At 38.0% G+C, this 16119-nt stretch overlaps 2 protein-coding genes across 2 annotated transcripts in view; both read right to left on the reverse strand.

Moving 5' to 3' along the window:
• HTR2C (5-hydroxytryptamine receptor 2C) overlaps positions 1 to 16119 on the reverse strand; it is a 299507-nt gene that overhangs the window by 107325 nt on the left and 176063 nt on the right. The gene's annotated exons all lie outside the window — the stretch shown is intronic.
• LOC110577209 (COUP transcription factor 2-like) lies at positions 7049 to 8275 on the reverse strand. Its single transcript, XM_044911687.1, has one exon. The coding sequence runs from the start codon at positions 8273 to 8275 to the stop codon at positions 7049 to 7051; it is 1227 nt and encodes a 408-aa protein (XP_044767622.1).

The following is a 16119-nucleotide window of genomic DNA, read 5'->3' on the forward strand; positions in this document are numbered from 1 at the left end:
TAGGCCACATCAAAATGGGTAAGAGAGGCAGAGATGCAGTATCACCAAAGACCCCACCAGCGGTGCTGCAACCCATAGTTGGGAGGGATCTCACAAATATGGAAATTCTTCCTGAGGACTTAGGGGTGTGCCCCACATCAGGCACTCCGACCCTTGAGACCTACACCAGAGAGATGAGCTCCAAATATGTCTGGTTTTAAAAGCCATGGGGCTGGGGTGCTTGGGTGGCTCAGTGGGTTAAGCATCCGCCTTCAGCTCAGGTCATGATCTCGGGGTCCTGGGATAGAGCTCCGCGTTGGGTTTCCTGCTCAGCAGGGAGTCTCTTTCTCCCTCTGCTCCTCCCCTCACTCGTGCTCTCTCTCTCTCTCTCTCACATATATAAAATCTTAAAAAAAAAAAAAAGCCATGGGCCTGTAGGAAACAGAGACTCCACCCTTAGAGGACTTGTATGCAGACTCATTCATCTGGGACCCAGTGCAGAAGCAGCAGTCTGAAAAGCAATTAGACCATATGTAAAGAAAATTCACCTGCTAGTCTTGAAGTGTCTGCTGGAAGGGCAAGAGCCTACTGGAACTCTCTCCAAGAATAGAGATGTTAGCAGAGGCCATTTTTTTTCACTCTCCCTCTAACTTGCTAGCCCTGGTGGTATTCCCTATGACCCTGCCTAAGCCAGCCAGCAAGAGCACCACCCTCATGCAGCACTCCAGAGCTGCAAAAAAAAAACTGGCCAGGGGGAGTGCCCCACCCCTGTGCACGACTCCGCTGCAGCCCTTTCAAGGCTGTCTGGTGTGTACAGCCCACATAGGGGATGCCCCTTGGGCGCCTGACTCCAATGGCTAAGGTGAGTTGCATTTTGGGGCCCTATAGTTCTGGAACAATTGGAAAGACAGTTCTTTGCAAGCTACCACCCCAAAGGCACTGCACAGACAGCAGACTGAAACATACCCCCAGTCTTCCCATGATAAAGGCCTATCTACTTGATCTGGAGCTCCAGTCTGAGGGGCAACCTCCAGGTTTACCACACATCTAAAGGCTACAGAAGTGCTCTTAGGGAATGTAGGCTGGGGGATACCATCTTTGAGTTCTCACTTGGCCTCATTACAGCTCACTGATACCTCCCAGAAAGGAGCTCATATACTAATCTGGAGCCTCCAATTTTGCACTTGTCATTAAGTAGACATCTCCTTATGCATATTTGCATACCTTAAAAGCTGCTGTCTGGGGGTCTAATTTCTAACAGCCCAAAACTAGGTGCTAATTGAGATCCCCTCCCTTTGGAACACTCACAGGACTTGGCACACCCTCAACAACTGGGAACTACCAAGAGAAAATCAAGTTGCTTAGATGATTATAAAGGTTTAAGAGACAGCCAAGAGCTAGGGCAATGTTAAACGATAAAGTTCATCTCCTACACAGGGCCACTCTTGCAAGACTGGGGAGACAGCCATTTTGCCTAATATATAGAAATAAGCAGAGACTCAGCCAAATTAAGAAACAGGAGAATATATTCCAAACAAAAGAACAAGATAGCCACCCCCCCAAAAAAAAATCTTAAAGAAACAAAGATAAGTAATTCACATGATAAAAAGTTCAAGGTAACAGTCATAAAGATGTTCACCAAACTCTGGAGAAGACTGGATAAACATCGAGAGAATTTCACCAAAGAGAGAACACAAGAAAGTATCAAACAGAAGTCACAGAGCTGAAAAATACAATAAATGAAATGAAAAATACAGTAGAGAGGTTCAACAACAGATAGAGGAAGCAGAAGGTAAAATTAGCGCACTAAAAGATAGGACAGTGGAACTCACCAAAAAAGAGCAGCAAAAAGAAAAAGAGTTTTAAAAAGTGAAGATAGCTTAAGGGATCTATTTTTAACATCAAGCAGAATAACATTCACATTATATTGGTCCCAGAAGGAGAAGAGAGAGAGAGAGAAAAGGGGGCAGAAAACGTATCTGGAGAAATAATAGCTGAAAACTTCCCTAACCTGGGAAAAGAAACAGACATCTGGGTTCAGGAAGCTCAGAGAGTTCCAAACAAGAGGAATACAAAGAGACCCACACCAAGACACATTATAATTAAAATGTCAAAAGTTAAAGGCTAAAGAGAGAATCTTAAAAGTCGCAAGAGAAAACAATCTGTTAGTACAAGGCCACTTCCATAAAACTGTCAGCAGGTTTCTCAGCAAGAAGTTGGCAGGCCAGAAGGGAGTGACATGATATGTTCAAAGCACTGAAAGGAAAAAACCTACAACCAGGAATACTCTAACTGGTAAGGTTATTATTATTATGAAAGATAAAGAGCTTTCCAGACAAACAGAAGCTGAAGGAATTCATCAACATTAAGCCGGCCTTATAAGAAATGTTCAAAGTGTTCCTTCAAGCTGAAAAACAAGGGCACTTATTAGGAACAAGAAAAAATATGAAAGTGTAAATCTCCCCTCAAAAGGTAAATATACAGGAAGGATAGTGAATTAATCACTAATAAAGCTAGTACTTAGGATAAAAGGCAAAAGTAATAAAAATAACTGTAACTGTAAGAATTAGTTAAGGGATACACATAAAGATGTAGAATGTGACTTTAAAAACATAAAACATGTGGGGATAGGAAAAATGTAGAGTTCTAGGATGCATTCAACCTTAGCCTGCTATCAACTAAAATAGATTGTTAAATATCTAGACTGCTATATATGAGCCTTATGGTAACCACAAAGCAAAAATCCATAGCAGATACACAAAAGATAATGAGAAAGGAATCTAAGCATAACACTATAGAAAGTCATCAAACCACAAGAAAAGAGAGCAAGAGAAGAAGAAAGGAACAGAGAGGAACCACAAAACAGCCAGAAAACAATGAACAGAATTACCATAAGTATATACCTATCAATAATTACTTTAAATTTCAATAGATTAAGTTCTCCAATCAGAAGACATAGTGTACGAATAGATTAAAAAAACACAAAACACAAGACCCATCTATTATGCTGTCTTTTATAAAGACTCACTTCGGATATAAGGACACACACAGACTGAAAGTGAAGGGATGGAAAAAGAGGTGTCATACCAATAGAACCCACCAGAAATTAGGGGTACCTATACTGCTATTAGACAAAATAGGCTTTTAAAAAAAAAGACATAACAAAAGACACTACATACTGATAAAGGGGTCAATCCACCAAGAAGTTATAATATTTTAAAATATTTATGCACCGAACATAGAAGGACCTAAATACATAGAGCAAATACTAATAGACATAAAGGGAGAGAAATTGACAGTAATACAATAATAGTAGAGGACTTGAATACCCCACTTACATCAATGAATAGATCATCCAGACAGAAAATTAATATGAAAACATAAACCTTAAATTACATATTAGACCAGATAAATATATATATACAGAATATTCCACTGAAAAGTAGCAGAATACACATTCTTCTCAAGTGCACGTGGAGCATTCTTCAAGATAGATCACGTTAGGCCACAAAACAAGTCTCAATAAATTTAAGAAGACTAAAATCATATCAAGCGTCTTTTCCAACCACAATGGTATAAAACTAGAAATCAATTATAAGAAGAAAACTGGAAAAACCACAAATACAACATGGATGAATCTAGAGGGCATTATAACTGAAGTAGGCCAAAGTTAGAAAGGCAAGTACCCTATGGTATCATAGATAAAGAAGATGTGGCACACACACACACACACACACACACACAGGAATATTACTCAGCCATAAAAAAGAATTAAAATGTTCCATTTGCCACAACATGGATGAGCCTAGATTACACTAAGTGAAATACATCAGACAGAGAAAGACAAATACCATATGATTTCACTTATATGTGGAATTTAAAAAACAAAATAAATGAACAAACAAAACAAAATACTGTGTGATTCCATTTATATGAAGTTCAAGAACAGGTATTTAGCTATTGTGAGAGAAGTCAAAATAGTGATTATCTCTTGGGGCATGGTGTTGCTTACTGACTGGGTTACAACTGTGTGTGTATATATGTGTGTTTAAAAAATTACTGATCTAAAAAAACCTACTGATCTATACAATTAAGATTTTTGCACTTCACTCTATGAATATTATACCTCAAAGCAAAATAGTAATCACCTAGAAATACAAACAATCTAGTAGAATATAGATTTTATTTATTTATTTATTTATTTATTCATTTATTTATTCAAGAGAATGAGCACAGGAGAAGGGTGAGGGCCAGAAGGTGAAGGAAAGAGGGAATCTCAAGCATACAGATTTTATTTATGTATTTATTTATTTATTTGAGAGAGAGAGAGAGAGTGAGCACATGAGAAGGGTGAGGGGCAGAAGGTGAAGGAGAGAGGGAATCTCAAGCACATTCTGCCCTGAGCGTGGAGCCAATATGGGGTTTGATCTCATGACCTTGAGATCACGACCCTAGATGAAATCAAGAGTTGGATGGTTAACCAACTGAGCCACCCAGGCACTCCTAGTGGAATATAATAAGAAGATACAGAAAGGAAGAATACACACTTAATATACAGATTTTAAAGAACTTTATTTTTGGAATAATTTCAGATATACAGAAAAGTTGCAAAAATAATAGAGTTATCGTATCTTCCCATCCAGTTTTTCACATTGTTCATATCTTATATTACCATAATACATTTGTAAAAAAAAATAAACAAATATTTTCACATTGAAACAAACAAATGGAGAAAAAATGAACTCAAAATGGATTAAAAACTTGAATGTAAGACCAGAAACCATAAAACTCCTAGAAGAAAACGTAGGTGGTAAGTTCCTGGACATTGGTCTAAGGGACATCATTTTGGATATGACTATAGAAGCAATGGTAACAAAAGCAAAAATAAACAAATGAGACTCCATTAAACTAAAAAGCTTCTGCACAGGATAAGAAACCATCAACAAAATAAAAAAGCAACCTACTGAATGGGAAAAGATATTTCCAAATCATATATCCATTAAGGGGCTAATTTCCAAAATATTTAAAGGACTCCCATAACCCAACAACAACAACAAAACCCCAAGAAATCTGTTTTAAAAATAAGCAGAGGATCTGAAAAGACATTTTTCCACAGGAGCATCCAGATAGCCAACAGATGCATGAAAGGATGCTCAACATCACTCATCAGGGAAATATGAATATGCCTCATAACAGCAGTGAGATATCACCTCCCTAATTATCAAAATAGCTATTATCAAAAAGACAAAAAATAACAAGTGTTGGTGAGGATGTGGGGTCGTTATGTTGTACACACAAAACTAACATCATGTCGTATTTCAATTATACTTCAATTTAAACAATTGAGCTTTGATATGTTTGTTTCTGCATGGAAAGAAAACTCGCTTTGAGAAATTAGAAAAAGGTACACCTTTTAGACCAAAATTACATGGTCATTTTATAACTTTCTTTTTCCAGATCATTTAACTTAAGTCAATCTCTTATACTTAAGACGATTTCTCTCAAGCATCTGTAAACTTTTGAGTCTTTTTTTTCCCCATACCAACAGGTAGATATTTCTGACCTGTGAAATCATAAAGAGATTTTTGTGACCAAATTGTTCATGACTTGCTTGTCATCCTCCCCTATCATCTACCTTCTTAAAATCCTAAAATACAATCCTGAGAGAAATTTCTCTGCATATATAAATCGATGCACTGTGTCTACTTATTTGTTTCCATGAAACTTTGGAAGGCTCTTTCAAAATTGGTGGGTTTGTGTGGTATGGAATCCCCTGGGGGACCAGGCCTAGGGCAGATGGTTTACTCTCATTTGGGGTATAGGGTGGCTCAGAAAAAGATTAGTTTTTAAGACATTAAATAAATAATACTTTAATTTCTGAGTACTTTCAATTTTCTTGGAATATAACACTTGACCAAATAGTTTGGTTATTATAACTTTTACAGTATACTGAAATATTGCACTTAAGAAAAAAAAAACTTTAATTTAAAAACAAACTGTAAACTCTAAGATACCGAATCAATCATGTTACCTGTAAGTGCAGACAGTGTTATTTTGTCATGCCGATTTCAATCACATTTTTTTTAAAGGAGATAATGCCAACAATTATAATTAAAAGGATTTCCAAATATATAAATATAGGATTTTCATAACAATTCAAGAACTAAGTGGGACTCAATTCAAATGACAAAAGTTCACTTTTTATTCAAAACGACAGCATGTGTCTTAGACACATTCCTTGCTGCCAATAAATCCCACAGTTCATTCTCTAAACTATTTTTAAAAATCTAGGTTAGTCAGGGTGTCTTTTGAGGGGAGAAGCAGGGTAAAGGAACCTAAGTGTTGTATGTGGTTCCTTCAGTTCTCAAATTAGAGTGCTCAATTTCACGTAAAATTTTTGGATACCACTTATAAGTGTGTTTCCATCATCTTTGAGTTGCCTTTTAAAGTTTGATGTCTTCCTAAGATATTTTCATGGACTCAGTTTTAATTCTTGCAGAACATATATTTTAAGGATACACAGCATTTAAGATACCAAGATTATACCAAAAGTTATTATAGAAGCACAGAATAAACTGGTTTGGAACTAGAACAGTACAGAAAAGAACAGCTAGAGATACATAGACAAAGGACAATTAATAATTTGGAAAAAAAAACTTACTTTCTCTATTCTGCTAGTTTTCTTCCAATCTCCTTAAATGCACTTTTAGCAATATTTTTCAAAAATTTACCAAAAAAAAAAAAAAAGAGAGAGAGAGAGAAAGGCTAATTTCCTTTTTATACAAAAATAAGTAGCAGGCTGTTCTGACCCACACAGGAGTTTTTTTGTTTTGTTTTTTTTTGTTGTTTTTTTGTTTTTTGTTTTTTTTGGTATTCTGTAAACAGTCTTTTTTTTTTTTTTAAACTCACAGTCCATTAAATTCTTTCCCTCTCTTCTTTTAGCAAACTTGTAACATCTATCCTTTAACAGAAGGAATTTTAAGCAAACAAGCCAGTCTTTTGCCTTTTCTCTCTCTCTGTTTCAGTGCCCCTTCTTATTTTGATTTATTTTTTGAATTGCCATAAACAGCTAGTTACCACTGTTACCGGACAGTAACATATCCCGGATGAGGGTTTTGATGGAGGTTTTACCTACCAAGTGGACGAAAAATAATTGCTCTATCACTGAGGAGGAGACTGTGCGGAGGGAAGGGAGGCGAAGCAAAAGCTTTCCAAATCGCGTTGGTTGGTTGGAGTACTGGCTCCTAACGTATTGTTCCAAAGCACACTGGGACTTTTCCTGGAAGCTTTCCACATTGGCTACATCCGAGAGGCCAGGGGCATCTGAAGTGAACAGGACTATGGCTTTGAGGCAGCTGTACTCGGGGGGGTCGACGTGCAGAGCTTTGAACTTTTCCATTTGCTCTTGGAAAATCTTTACGTGGTCCATAAAGATGGACCCCTGGTTGGAGGATGCCGGCGAGGTGCATAAGCTGGTGGTGGCCAGGTACGGGATGATATGGAGGGGCATGGAGCACTGTGCCCAGTTCAGCATGAACAGGTCACACCAGGTGAGGCGAAGCAGGGCCACTTGGTCATTGATGGACAGGTCAGGGAACAAGGGCATCTTCCGGGCCCATTCAACGGCGCCGAAGAGCACCCGGGCAGCCTGTTCGCAAATGTTCTCAAGGGTCAAGACATCGTTGGGCTGCACGCATTCACTGCCGGACCCAAACAGGGTATAGGGCTCGGCACCGAGCAGCAGAGAAATATATCCAGACAGGTTAGAGCGGGAGTTGAGGGATTCCCCGTTGGCCATCACTAACTGCCCATCGGTTGGCTGGGCGAGCGGTCTCCCGTTCTTATGCACTACTTCTCTTTTCATACCCACGTCGATGCACTTTTTGAAGCGGCAGTACTGGCACCGGTTGCGTTGGTGCCGGTCAATGCGACAGTCTTGGTTGGCATGACACGTGAAGTTCAGGCTCTTCCCCAAACTGCGCTTGAAGAAGCTCTTGCAGCCCTCGCATGTGAACTGGCCGTAGTGCTTGCCGTTGGACTTGTCCCCACATACCAGGCAATCGATGTGCTGTTGCTGCTGCTTCTGCTTCTCACCGCTAGAGCCACCATGGCTGCTCTGGCCGACAGCCGCCATTTCCGCCAATGTGCTGGCTGGGCCCCCTTGGCTGGGCGTCTGTGGCGGGTCCTGGGCACTGGGCTGCGGGCCTGGCTTGGGCAGCACCTGTGAGACCTGGCTGCCCTGCAAGCTGGGCATCTCATCCTGGGGGGCAGTCCCGGTGTTGACTACCGTTTCCATATCTGTCGGGGCCGCGTCGGTATTTCCTGCTCCCCTGGCTGCGGATGATGGCGGCTCCTGATCTCTGGCTCCGGCGCACTGGCTTTCGTGTGTGACTGTGCGACAGGATGTAGGAGGCGCCCCCGGGTGGCTCGGGGGCTGGTTGGTTGAGGTTGGTTAGTTTTTCCTTTTTTGTTTCTTTTTTGCAAAGTTTTATCAATTGCTTGTCTGGACCAGTGTATTTGTTTTATTTGTTTCCCTCGGCTCGGCATTGTTGATTTGAGGGCTTCCCACCAGGAGGGGAGGGGTGGGTGCCGGGGGTGAGGGAGTGGGAGCCGAATATGGAGAGAGAGGGAGGGTAGGGAGAACTGCAAGTGGATCGTCTGGCTTCAAGACAGAAATAGGAAACAAAAAAAAAAAATTTTTTTTTTCCTCCAAAGATCTCACTTGCTTTCACTCTCTCCCTCCCTCTCTGGTTCACTCTTCCAGAAAAAGATTCTTACGGGTTTTTTAATTTGGGAAGACTGTTGCCCAGAAGTGGGTGACTAGTACAAATGCATGCCAAAGATTATATTTTTTGGCCGATGTCGACAGTTGTAATTGCTTTCATCATTTCCATTCCCTGTGGCTAATCAGACTGTTTTGTTGTTGTTGTTGTTTTTGTTTTGTTTTGTTTTTTTGATTTTTTTTTTTTTTTTTGGCCATAGTCACTTAAGAAAATGAAAACCGGAATAAAAAAGCAACCAAGGCTCTTTAGCAATGAAGACTTTTAAAGGAAAAGAGCAGAGGAAACTTTTTTCGCCAATAGAAGACCGTATAGAAAGTCATTTTGAGTGAGAAAGCTAGGGAGAAATAGGCTGCTACACTGCAAGGTGATTTCAGACCAACTAGGTTCAGAACTTCATGTAGTTTAACCTAGTGTCATCCATTTCCTACAGAACAAATTTATGAGAAGGGTTTGATGGCTTGGAGGCAAATCTCACCTCTGTCACTTAAAATATGTGTGATTTTGGATATCTTTCTGGTGCCTCAGCTTTCTTATCTGTATGATATTGGATTGTATTACTAAAGGCAGCAATTTCAGGATCCATTTTACTGCTTCTTGTATAATTTAATTGCTTCCAGTTTGGGGTAATTATAAGCATTACTGCTACAAATAGTTCTTTTACACATATGTTGATGCTTAGTTGTAAGCCATTCTCTAGGATGTATACTCAACAATGGAAGTTCTGGATTATAGGGCATATACTTTTCTAATATTGCTATATAATGCTGTATTATTTTTCAATAGTTGTATCAATTTACATTCATTTCCACCACAGGGTATGAGTTCCTGTTGTTCCACATGTTTGCAACACAACTATAATCACATGTTAATTTCTGCTGATCTAGTGACTATTTATTGGTATTTAATTGCAGTTTTAATTTCCCTGATTACTTGTAAGTTTGAGCACCGCATTTGTAAAGGTACTCAAACTCATTTGGATTTCTTTTGTGAAGTACCTCTTCAATTTTATCTTTTTGTCAGTTGCATTGTGTGCTGTTTTTTTTTTTTTTTAATTGATGCATTGGGCACTATATTCTAAGACTATTCTCAACTAAATTTATAGCTTGAACTTTTTTGACCACTGCAAATCACTGTGTGTTCTGGCTTGTGGTTAAAAATGATAAAAAAGAGTTTCCTTCTCCAAGGCAACTCCAAGGTGCTTTTCCTTACAAACCATACGGGTGTGAGTGTGGTTCAGGTTTACCCTCGCATCAGGGTATACTTCTGTAGGGTGCCAACTTAAAATGAGGATGATTGGTTTGTGTTCCTGTCTGCATACTTTCAAACTCCCTTGTTTAGCCAATATCTATTGGGCAAAAGTTGCTTCAATCCTGACCCTATACCTGGGTTCCAACCTTGACTAAAATTTTGCCTTCATAATTCCTTACTATCTTGTTAGTTCTTTGACATGTACACACACACACACACACACACACACACGTATACACGTATATCTAATATGCTCGTTTGGTAGTGTTGTTCCAAAAAGCCTTGTCTGCCATATTTCAGAAAACAGAACTCATTGGTGAGTAAACCTATAAAATCCTGTCCTGTACCTCATGCCTCCAATTCTCTTACAAATAAGTTGACATCTAACAAAGGGAAACCAGGCTCAGAACTAGAGAGATTTTCATTAAAGTGTAGAGTTACTTGAAATACCTGCTAGCCTTTGGCTATAACCATTCCCCCAGTGGCCTTCCAGAGTAGTCCTAATGTGAATCTGAATGAGCTCAGGGCCCCACTATCCATGAACAGCAGTTATCCTGCTTGAGTTTAAAGGATTCTTACTTAGAATAAGAAGCTGTATTAGAGATTTTATGTGCAAAACATCAATCCTGTTAACAGGTGCTTAACCTGCTTCCAATCTACAGGGCACAGAAGAAAACATATTCTATGGTTCTTTTTTTTTTTTTTTTAAAGATTTTGTTTATTTGACAGAGAGACACAGCGAGACAGGGAACACAAGCAGGGGGAGTGGGAGAGGGAGAAGCAGGCTTCCCGCCGAGCAGGGAGCCCGATGTGGGACTCGATCCCGGGACCCTGGGATCACGACCTGAGCCGAAGGCAGACGCTTAACGACTGAGCCACCCAGGCGCCCATATTCTATGGTTCTAATGAGTGTAGGGAAGGGAGGAAAAAGACTTGTTTTAGTATCTGCTCTCTGCTGTGCCACATGTTATTTGTATGTGTATATCCACTTTGGGATTTAGTTTCCCTTCCAAAAGCTCAAGAAAATTACCTGTTTTCTCTACACGGTTCTTTGAGGATAAATTGAAACATTGTGTATGATTGAGTTAAATATTTAAGATATCAACTACAGTCTTTGACCCAAAATAACATATTTTTACTATTTGTGTTTCTTCTGTCCTTATAAGTTATCCACTGAACTAAACCGGATTCAGGTCTAGACACCCTTTATTACCTTAAAGGTCTATGCAGACAACTGAAAAATGAGGCTGCAACAAGAGGCAATTTGATCTTTTGCCAAATGTCTTCTGAAATGGAATCCCAGAGAGGTTGGTCAGTCTATCATTGAGGATGTAAGATTTATACACAAAACTTTTACTATTCTCTTTCCTCATTTGGCCCTATGTATATTTTATTCTCTATTTCTCTTGTTTATGCGAAGTCCAAAAAGATAGTAAAGAAAGGGAATCAGGATGGGAACTGGATTATTTGTCTGGAGCTTAAAGTTTTCCATCTCTGACCCGGGATAGCAAAGATTCCTACTACACAGCACACCTCTCCATCTAGGTCCCAGAGGGCCAGTCACTGCCTCTCATATAGGACACTTCATCTAGGTAGCTCTGTTTTCATAATGACAGACAAAAACTTTTTTTTTAAACATGGAAATGGTAACAAAAGTATATATGAATATATATATGTGTATATATATAGTACACAAAAACACTAATCAAATATTATTCACAAGGCTAGAAGCTGACTATTTGTAGCTGACTTAATGAGATATCTTATTTTTTTTTCCTGTTCTTTGATCTCATTTTATTAAACTATCCTTCATTTGGGACACATTGTCAGAAGTTTCTGGCATGTGAACTTAAATATAATTTTCCTGATCACTTTTATTTAGGGCTTCCAAAATAACATTCTACTGAAATAAATTCCTAAAAGTAATTTTATTTATACTATTAAGATATCCCACATATACCAAGTGCCAGATGTTCTTTAGACATGACCTCAAACCCTCAATGCCATCTCAGTTAGATATTTATTTCTGTTTTATAGATGAATAAATTGTTATTTAGAAATAAAAAGTGATTTACCCAAGGTGAGAAGATAGTAATGTAAGGATTTAAACCCATGTTCATCTGATACCAAAGCCCACATTCTATAGCACTGTAACACCTCAAAAAATACCACTGAGATTTCGTGGTATTTCATGCTTATTGACATATGCATTGAAAGATGGACTGATGTGGCACCTCCAATACATTCCACTTGCATTATTAAAAAGCCTCTTTGGAAAAGGATTCTTATTCTAATTCTTACATCGACAGTACTACCCAGAAATGATGCAGTACATTATTTGCTGCCAAACATTTGCTGTCACGTAGACATAGGCATTATACATTTCTACATTTCATCTTATTTCCTAAGGGATATTACAAAACCATTATTTGCCCCAAGGATTTTAATTTTTTTTTTTAAAGATTTTATTTATTTGCGAGAGAGAGGATGAGAGACAGAGAGCATGAGAGGGAGGAGGGTCAGAGGGAGAAGCAGACTCCCTGCTGAGCAGGGAGCCTGATGTGGGACTCGATCCCGGGACTCCAGGATCATGACCTGAGCGGAAGGCAGTCGCTTAACCAACTGAGCCACCCAGGTGCCCTGCCCCAAGGCTTTTAATTAGAAATGGATATCTCAGCTCTCCATTAGTTACCCTTAGTCAGAGTCACTGAATTTAGTCATTGATGATTTTGAAATTTCTCCAGAAATTATTCAAGGCTGATGCTGAAAATTAGTAATTCTACCTAGTGACAATAAATTAGAAAATGCTAGACTAGTAACATTTAAATTATTCAAGTATTTTTTTAAATAGTGAGTAAGTTCCTTGGGGGCTAGGGCCCTGTTTATTCACCTCTATATTCCTAATGCCAGGTATGAAGCCTGATACAGAGTGAACTTTCAATAAATATTTGGCAACCTGAAATATTGATACATGATCCTAGAAGGTGTCTTCCAAGGCCTTATGAACTATTCAGAATGAGTCATTTAAGACATGAACATAAAATTAACTGGACTAGAATAGATGAAGTATGAATGCCGGGAAGGGCAATCAAGAAAATTTTCAGAAAAGACATGGAGATAATTTAACTTTGTAGTACCTAATCTCAACACTTTTTAATTATAGGGACTAGCAGAAACCCTTTTAAGGGTAGTTGTACATGTATTGCTCATTTTATTCATGGTCATTTTATTTATGTTTTAATGCCATTTTTAACATGGCAGATAGTAACAGGTAAATTTTTATCAATATATTAGTAAGTTTTTATCATAATGTTTTTGCTATCGTGTTTCTGCTTCATAGTATTTGTCATGACATTTTAAACTGTATCTATTTTTCCTTCACAAGTATTAGATAGCAGTGTGATAAAAATATATCTCTAAAAGTTATAGAGATAGAAGCTGTTGTATTTTTATTAAACTATTAGTAGAAGCATGCAATCCTAAAAAGTATATGTATAGTTAAACTGGGTTTCTTTACTTTTCCTCAAAGTTGGGTTGACTTTGAGTATATTTAGAAAGTCTGAAAAGGACTGTTTATGAAGCAATTTGGTAGCTGGGAAAATGCCATCTGCCTTATGATAGTCATTTAAATGCTGCCATTGTGAGCCCTTTGCTCACCAGCTGATCATGGAGACATGTCCCTCTACTGAGCTTCTGAACTATGTATTATGTGTTCAATACATTATTGCATCATTAGCACATAACCCCACATTGTTCATTATCTCTTTATACAAATTTCTGCTTCCTACCAACACATACAAACACACACGTGTGTACGTACAATTTTATTATAAACTCTTGTAGGCAGAGTTTGGGATTAACACATTTGTATATCCCACTGTGTTTTGTTTGTTCAGTGCTGAAAAAGAGCAGATATTCAGTGTGTTTTATATTCATTGTGGCTTGGCACATGAGTTATAATAGTTTAATTATGACCTTTGTTTTCTTTGATCATTGTTAGAACATCTCCATCCTGGTGGCTAACTGGTTGTTGCTGGGCCCATAAGAGCTTCTTAAAGTGTTAGAGATAGTGGAATTTGAGCACAGGGTTGAGTGGGATGCAGCAGCTTCTGGGTAAAATAAAGGCTTTAATTTCATTTAGTTATATATTTTAGAAAGGATACAGAAACCAAATCTGATAGCTATAAAATTAGATGTACAAAGTAAAAAACATTTGGGCAATTATTTGATTTATTTAATGAGTTAATAAAGGAAAATGTTTAAATCCAGTCCCTGGATGAATTCTGTGGTTTCAGTTATCTGATTTGGCTGACTAAAAAATATAAGTGAATATGTAATTGCAGTTTTTGGAATGCACCTATAATATTGTTCGGCAAAAGTGATCTCCGAAAAATCAGATTAGTATCCCAAGAGTATATTGACAAACATAATCTTTATTGTTGAAAAAAGCTATGATTCTATGATATCTACAAAACTGTCTCCATTTTGAGATGATTTAAGAGCTCGTGCTCCAATCTGACAAAGACTACTCCAGGATTTAACTTTTAGAAATTATATATGGCTATTTTCAATCACACTACACAATTTTGCTTCAACTCCCTCAGAGCTCTCTCTCTCTCTCTTTTTTTTTTTGAGGTAGTTTCACTTATGAAACTGGTTCTTATTACAAAAAACAAGTAAAACCTGTTATAGTAATATTGCTTTATTTTGAAGTTTGAGTGGGAAGAAAGGGTAATATTTATTTCTTGTTAATATAGTCTGTATCTGTCTTTAATTTTGATTTAGAGTATTTCCATAAAACAAGTTATGATGGGAGAGGGAAAAAGGAAGTTCTTGGGGTACCTGGTTTTCAGAGTAAGGAAAGCAAAAAGGGTAAGCTCGGTCATTGAAGACAATCTCTGTTTATTGCACATATCTACCTAAGAAAGGCCTTAGAATAATCCTGTTTTTGAGATAAAAGCAATTTTAGAGAATCTAAGACAATCTTCTCATTCTACAAATCAGGGAAAGGAGGCTCAAAGCTAAGTGACTTCATCTAGATTACACAGTTATTGACAAACATGAAAATAGAAACTAGGGGGGCGCCTGGGTGGCTCAGTTGGTTAAGCATCTGCCTTTGGCTTAGGTCATGATCCCAGGGTCCTGGGATGAAGCCCCACATCGAGCAGCCGGCTCGGTGGGGGTCTGCTTCTCCCTCTCCTTCTGTACTCTCTGTCACTCTCAGATAGATAAATAAAATCTTAAAAAAAAAAGAAAATAGAAACTAGGCCTTCAATGCCCTATTATCCCTTAGAATTAACCAATAAAAAGATAATGTAAAAATGCAGAATACAGAAATAAGAGTAATTCACCTAGAGTCTGGCATCACAAAGTAAACCCAAGTTACATTATCATGGTTTTTCTAAGAGCTCTGATACGCCCCTCTTCCAGCTTTTCTCCTATGACCTGGTACCTTTTTAAATTCATTCTTTCCAGCCTCAACTTTTGCTTCTTCTCTTGGACTCTAGGCTAACCTGGAAATAATAGCTGTTGTTGGACAAGGTCTTTGAACATGGGGAGAGTTGTTTTGTCGGACCAAAACTATAGTGGACAAGATCTTTGAACATAAAGAGGGTTGTTTTATAGGCCAAAAACTATAGTGATTTCCTTTTAGCCTATAAACATATGTAAGTCTCTCATCTGCAATTAAAGTACTTCCTTGACTTTCTTTTCCCTCTAATAAATATTACCTGTCCTGAGAGTCAGAACCAAGATTGTCTAAAAATTATTTCATAAAAACCAAATATAATGTATAGATCTTGTTTGGGTCCTAATTTAAATGAATAAACTTGTTTAGATCCTAATTTGAGTTAACTGGGAAAAGTGAATATAGATTGGGTAGTAGGTGATATTCAGTAACCATTTTAAATTTATTAGGTAGCATAATGTTATGGTGCTAGTTTTAAAATGTCATTGTAATTAAAGATGTATAAAGAAGTATTTCCAAGGGCAGGACTTCCAGAATGGTAAAATGAGGACTTTGGGGGATCCTCTCTCACAAAAGCAATAAAAATATTTGCAAAATGGTGAAAATTGACCATTTCAGAATTTTGGAAAGTAAGTGGGGCCT

The sequence above is a fragment of the Neomonachus schauinslandi genome, chromosome X (genome assembly GCF_002201575.2).
Source record: "Neomonachus schauinslandi chromosome X, ASM220157v2, whole genome shotgun sequence".
Classification (NCBI taxonomy): Eukaryota; Metazoa; Chordata; class Mammalia; order Carnivora; family Phocidae; genus Neomonachus; species Neomonachus schauinslandi.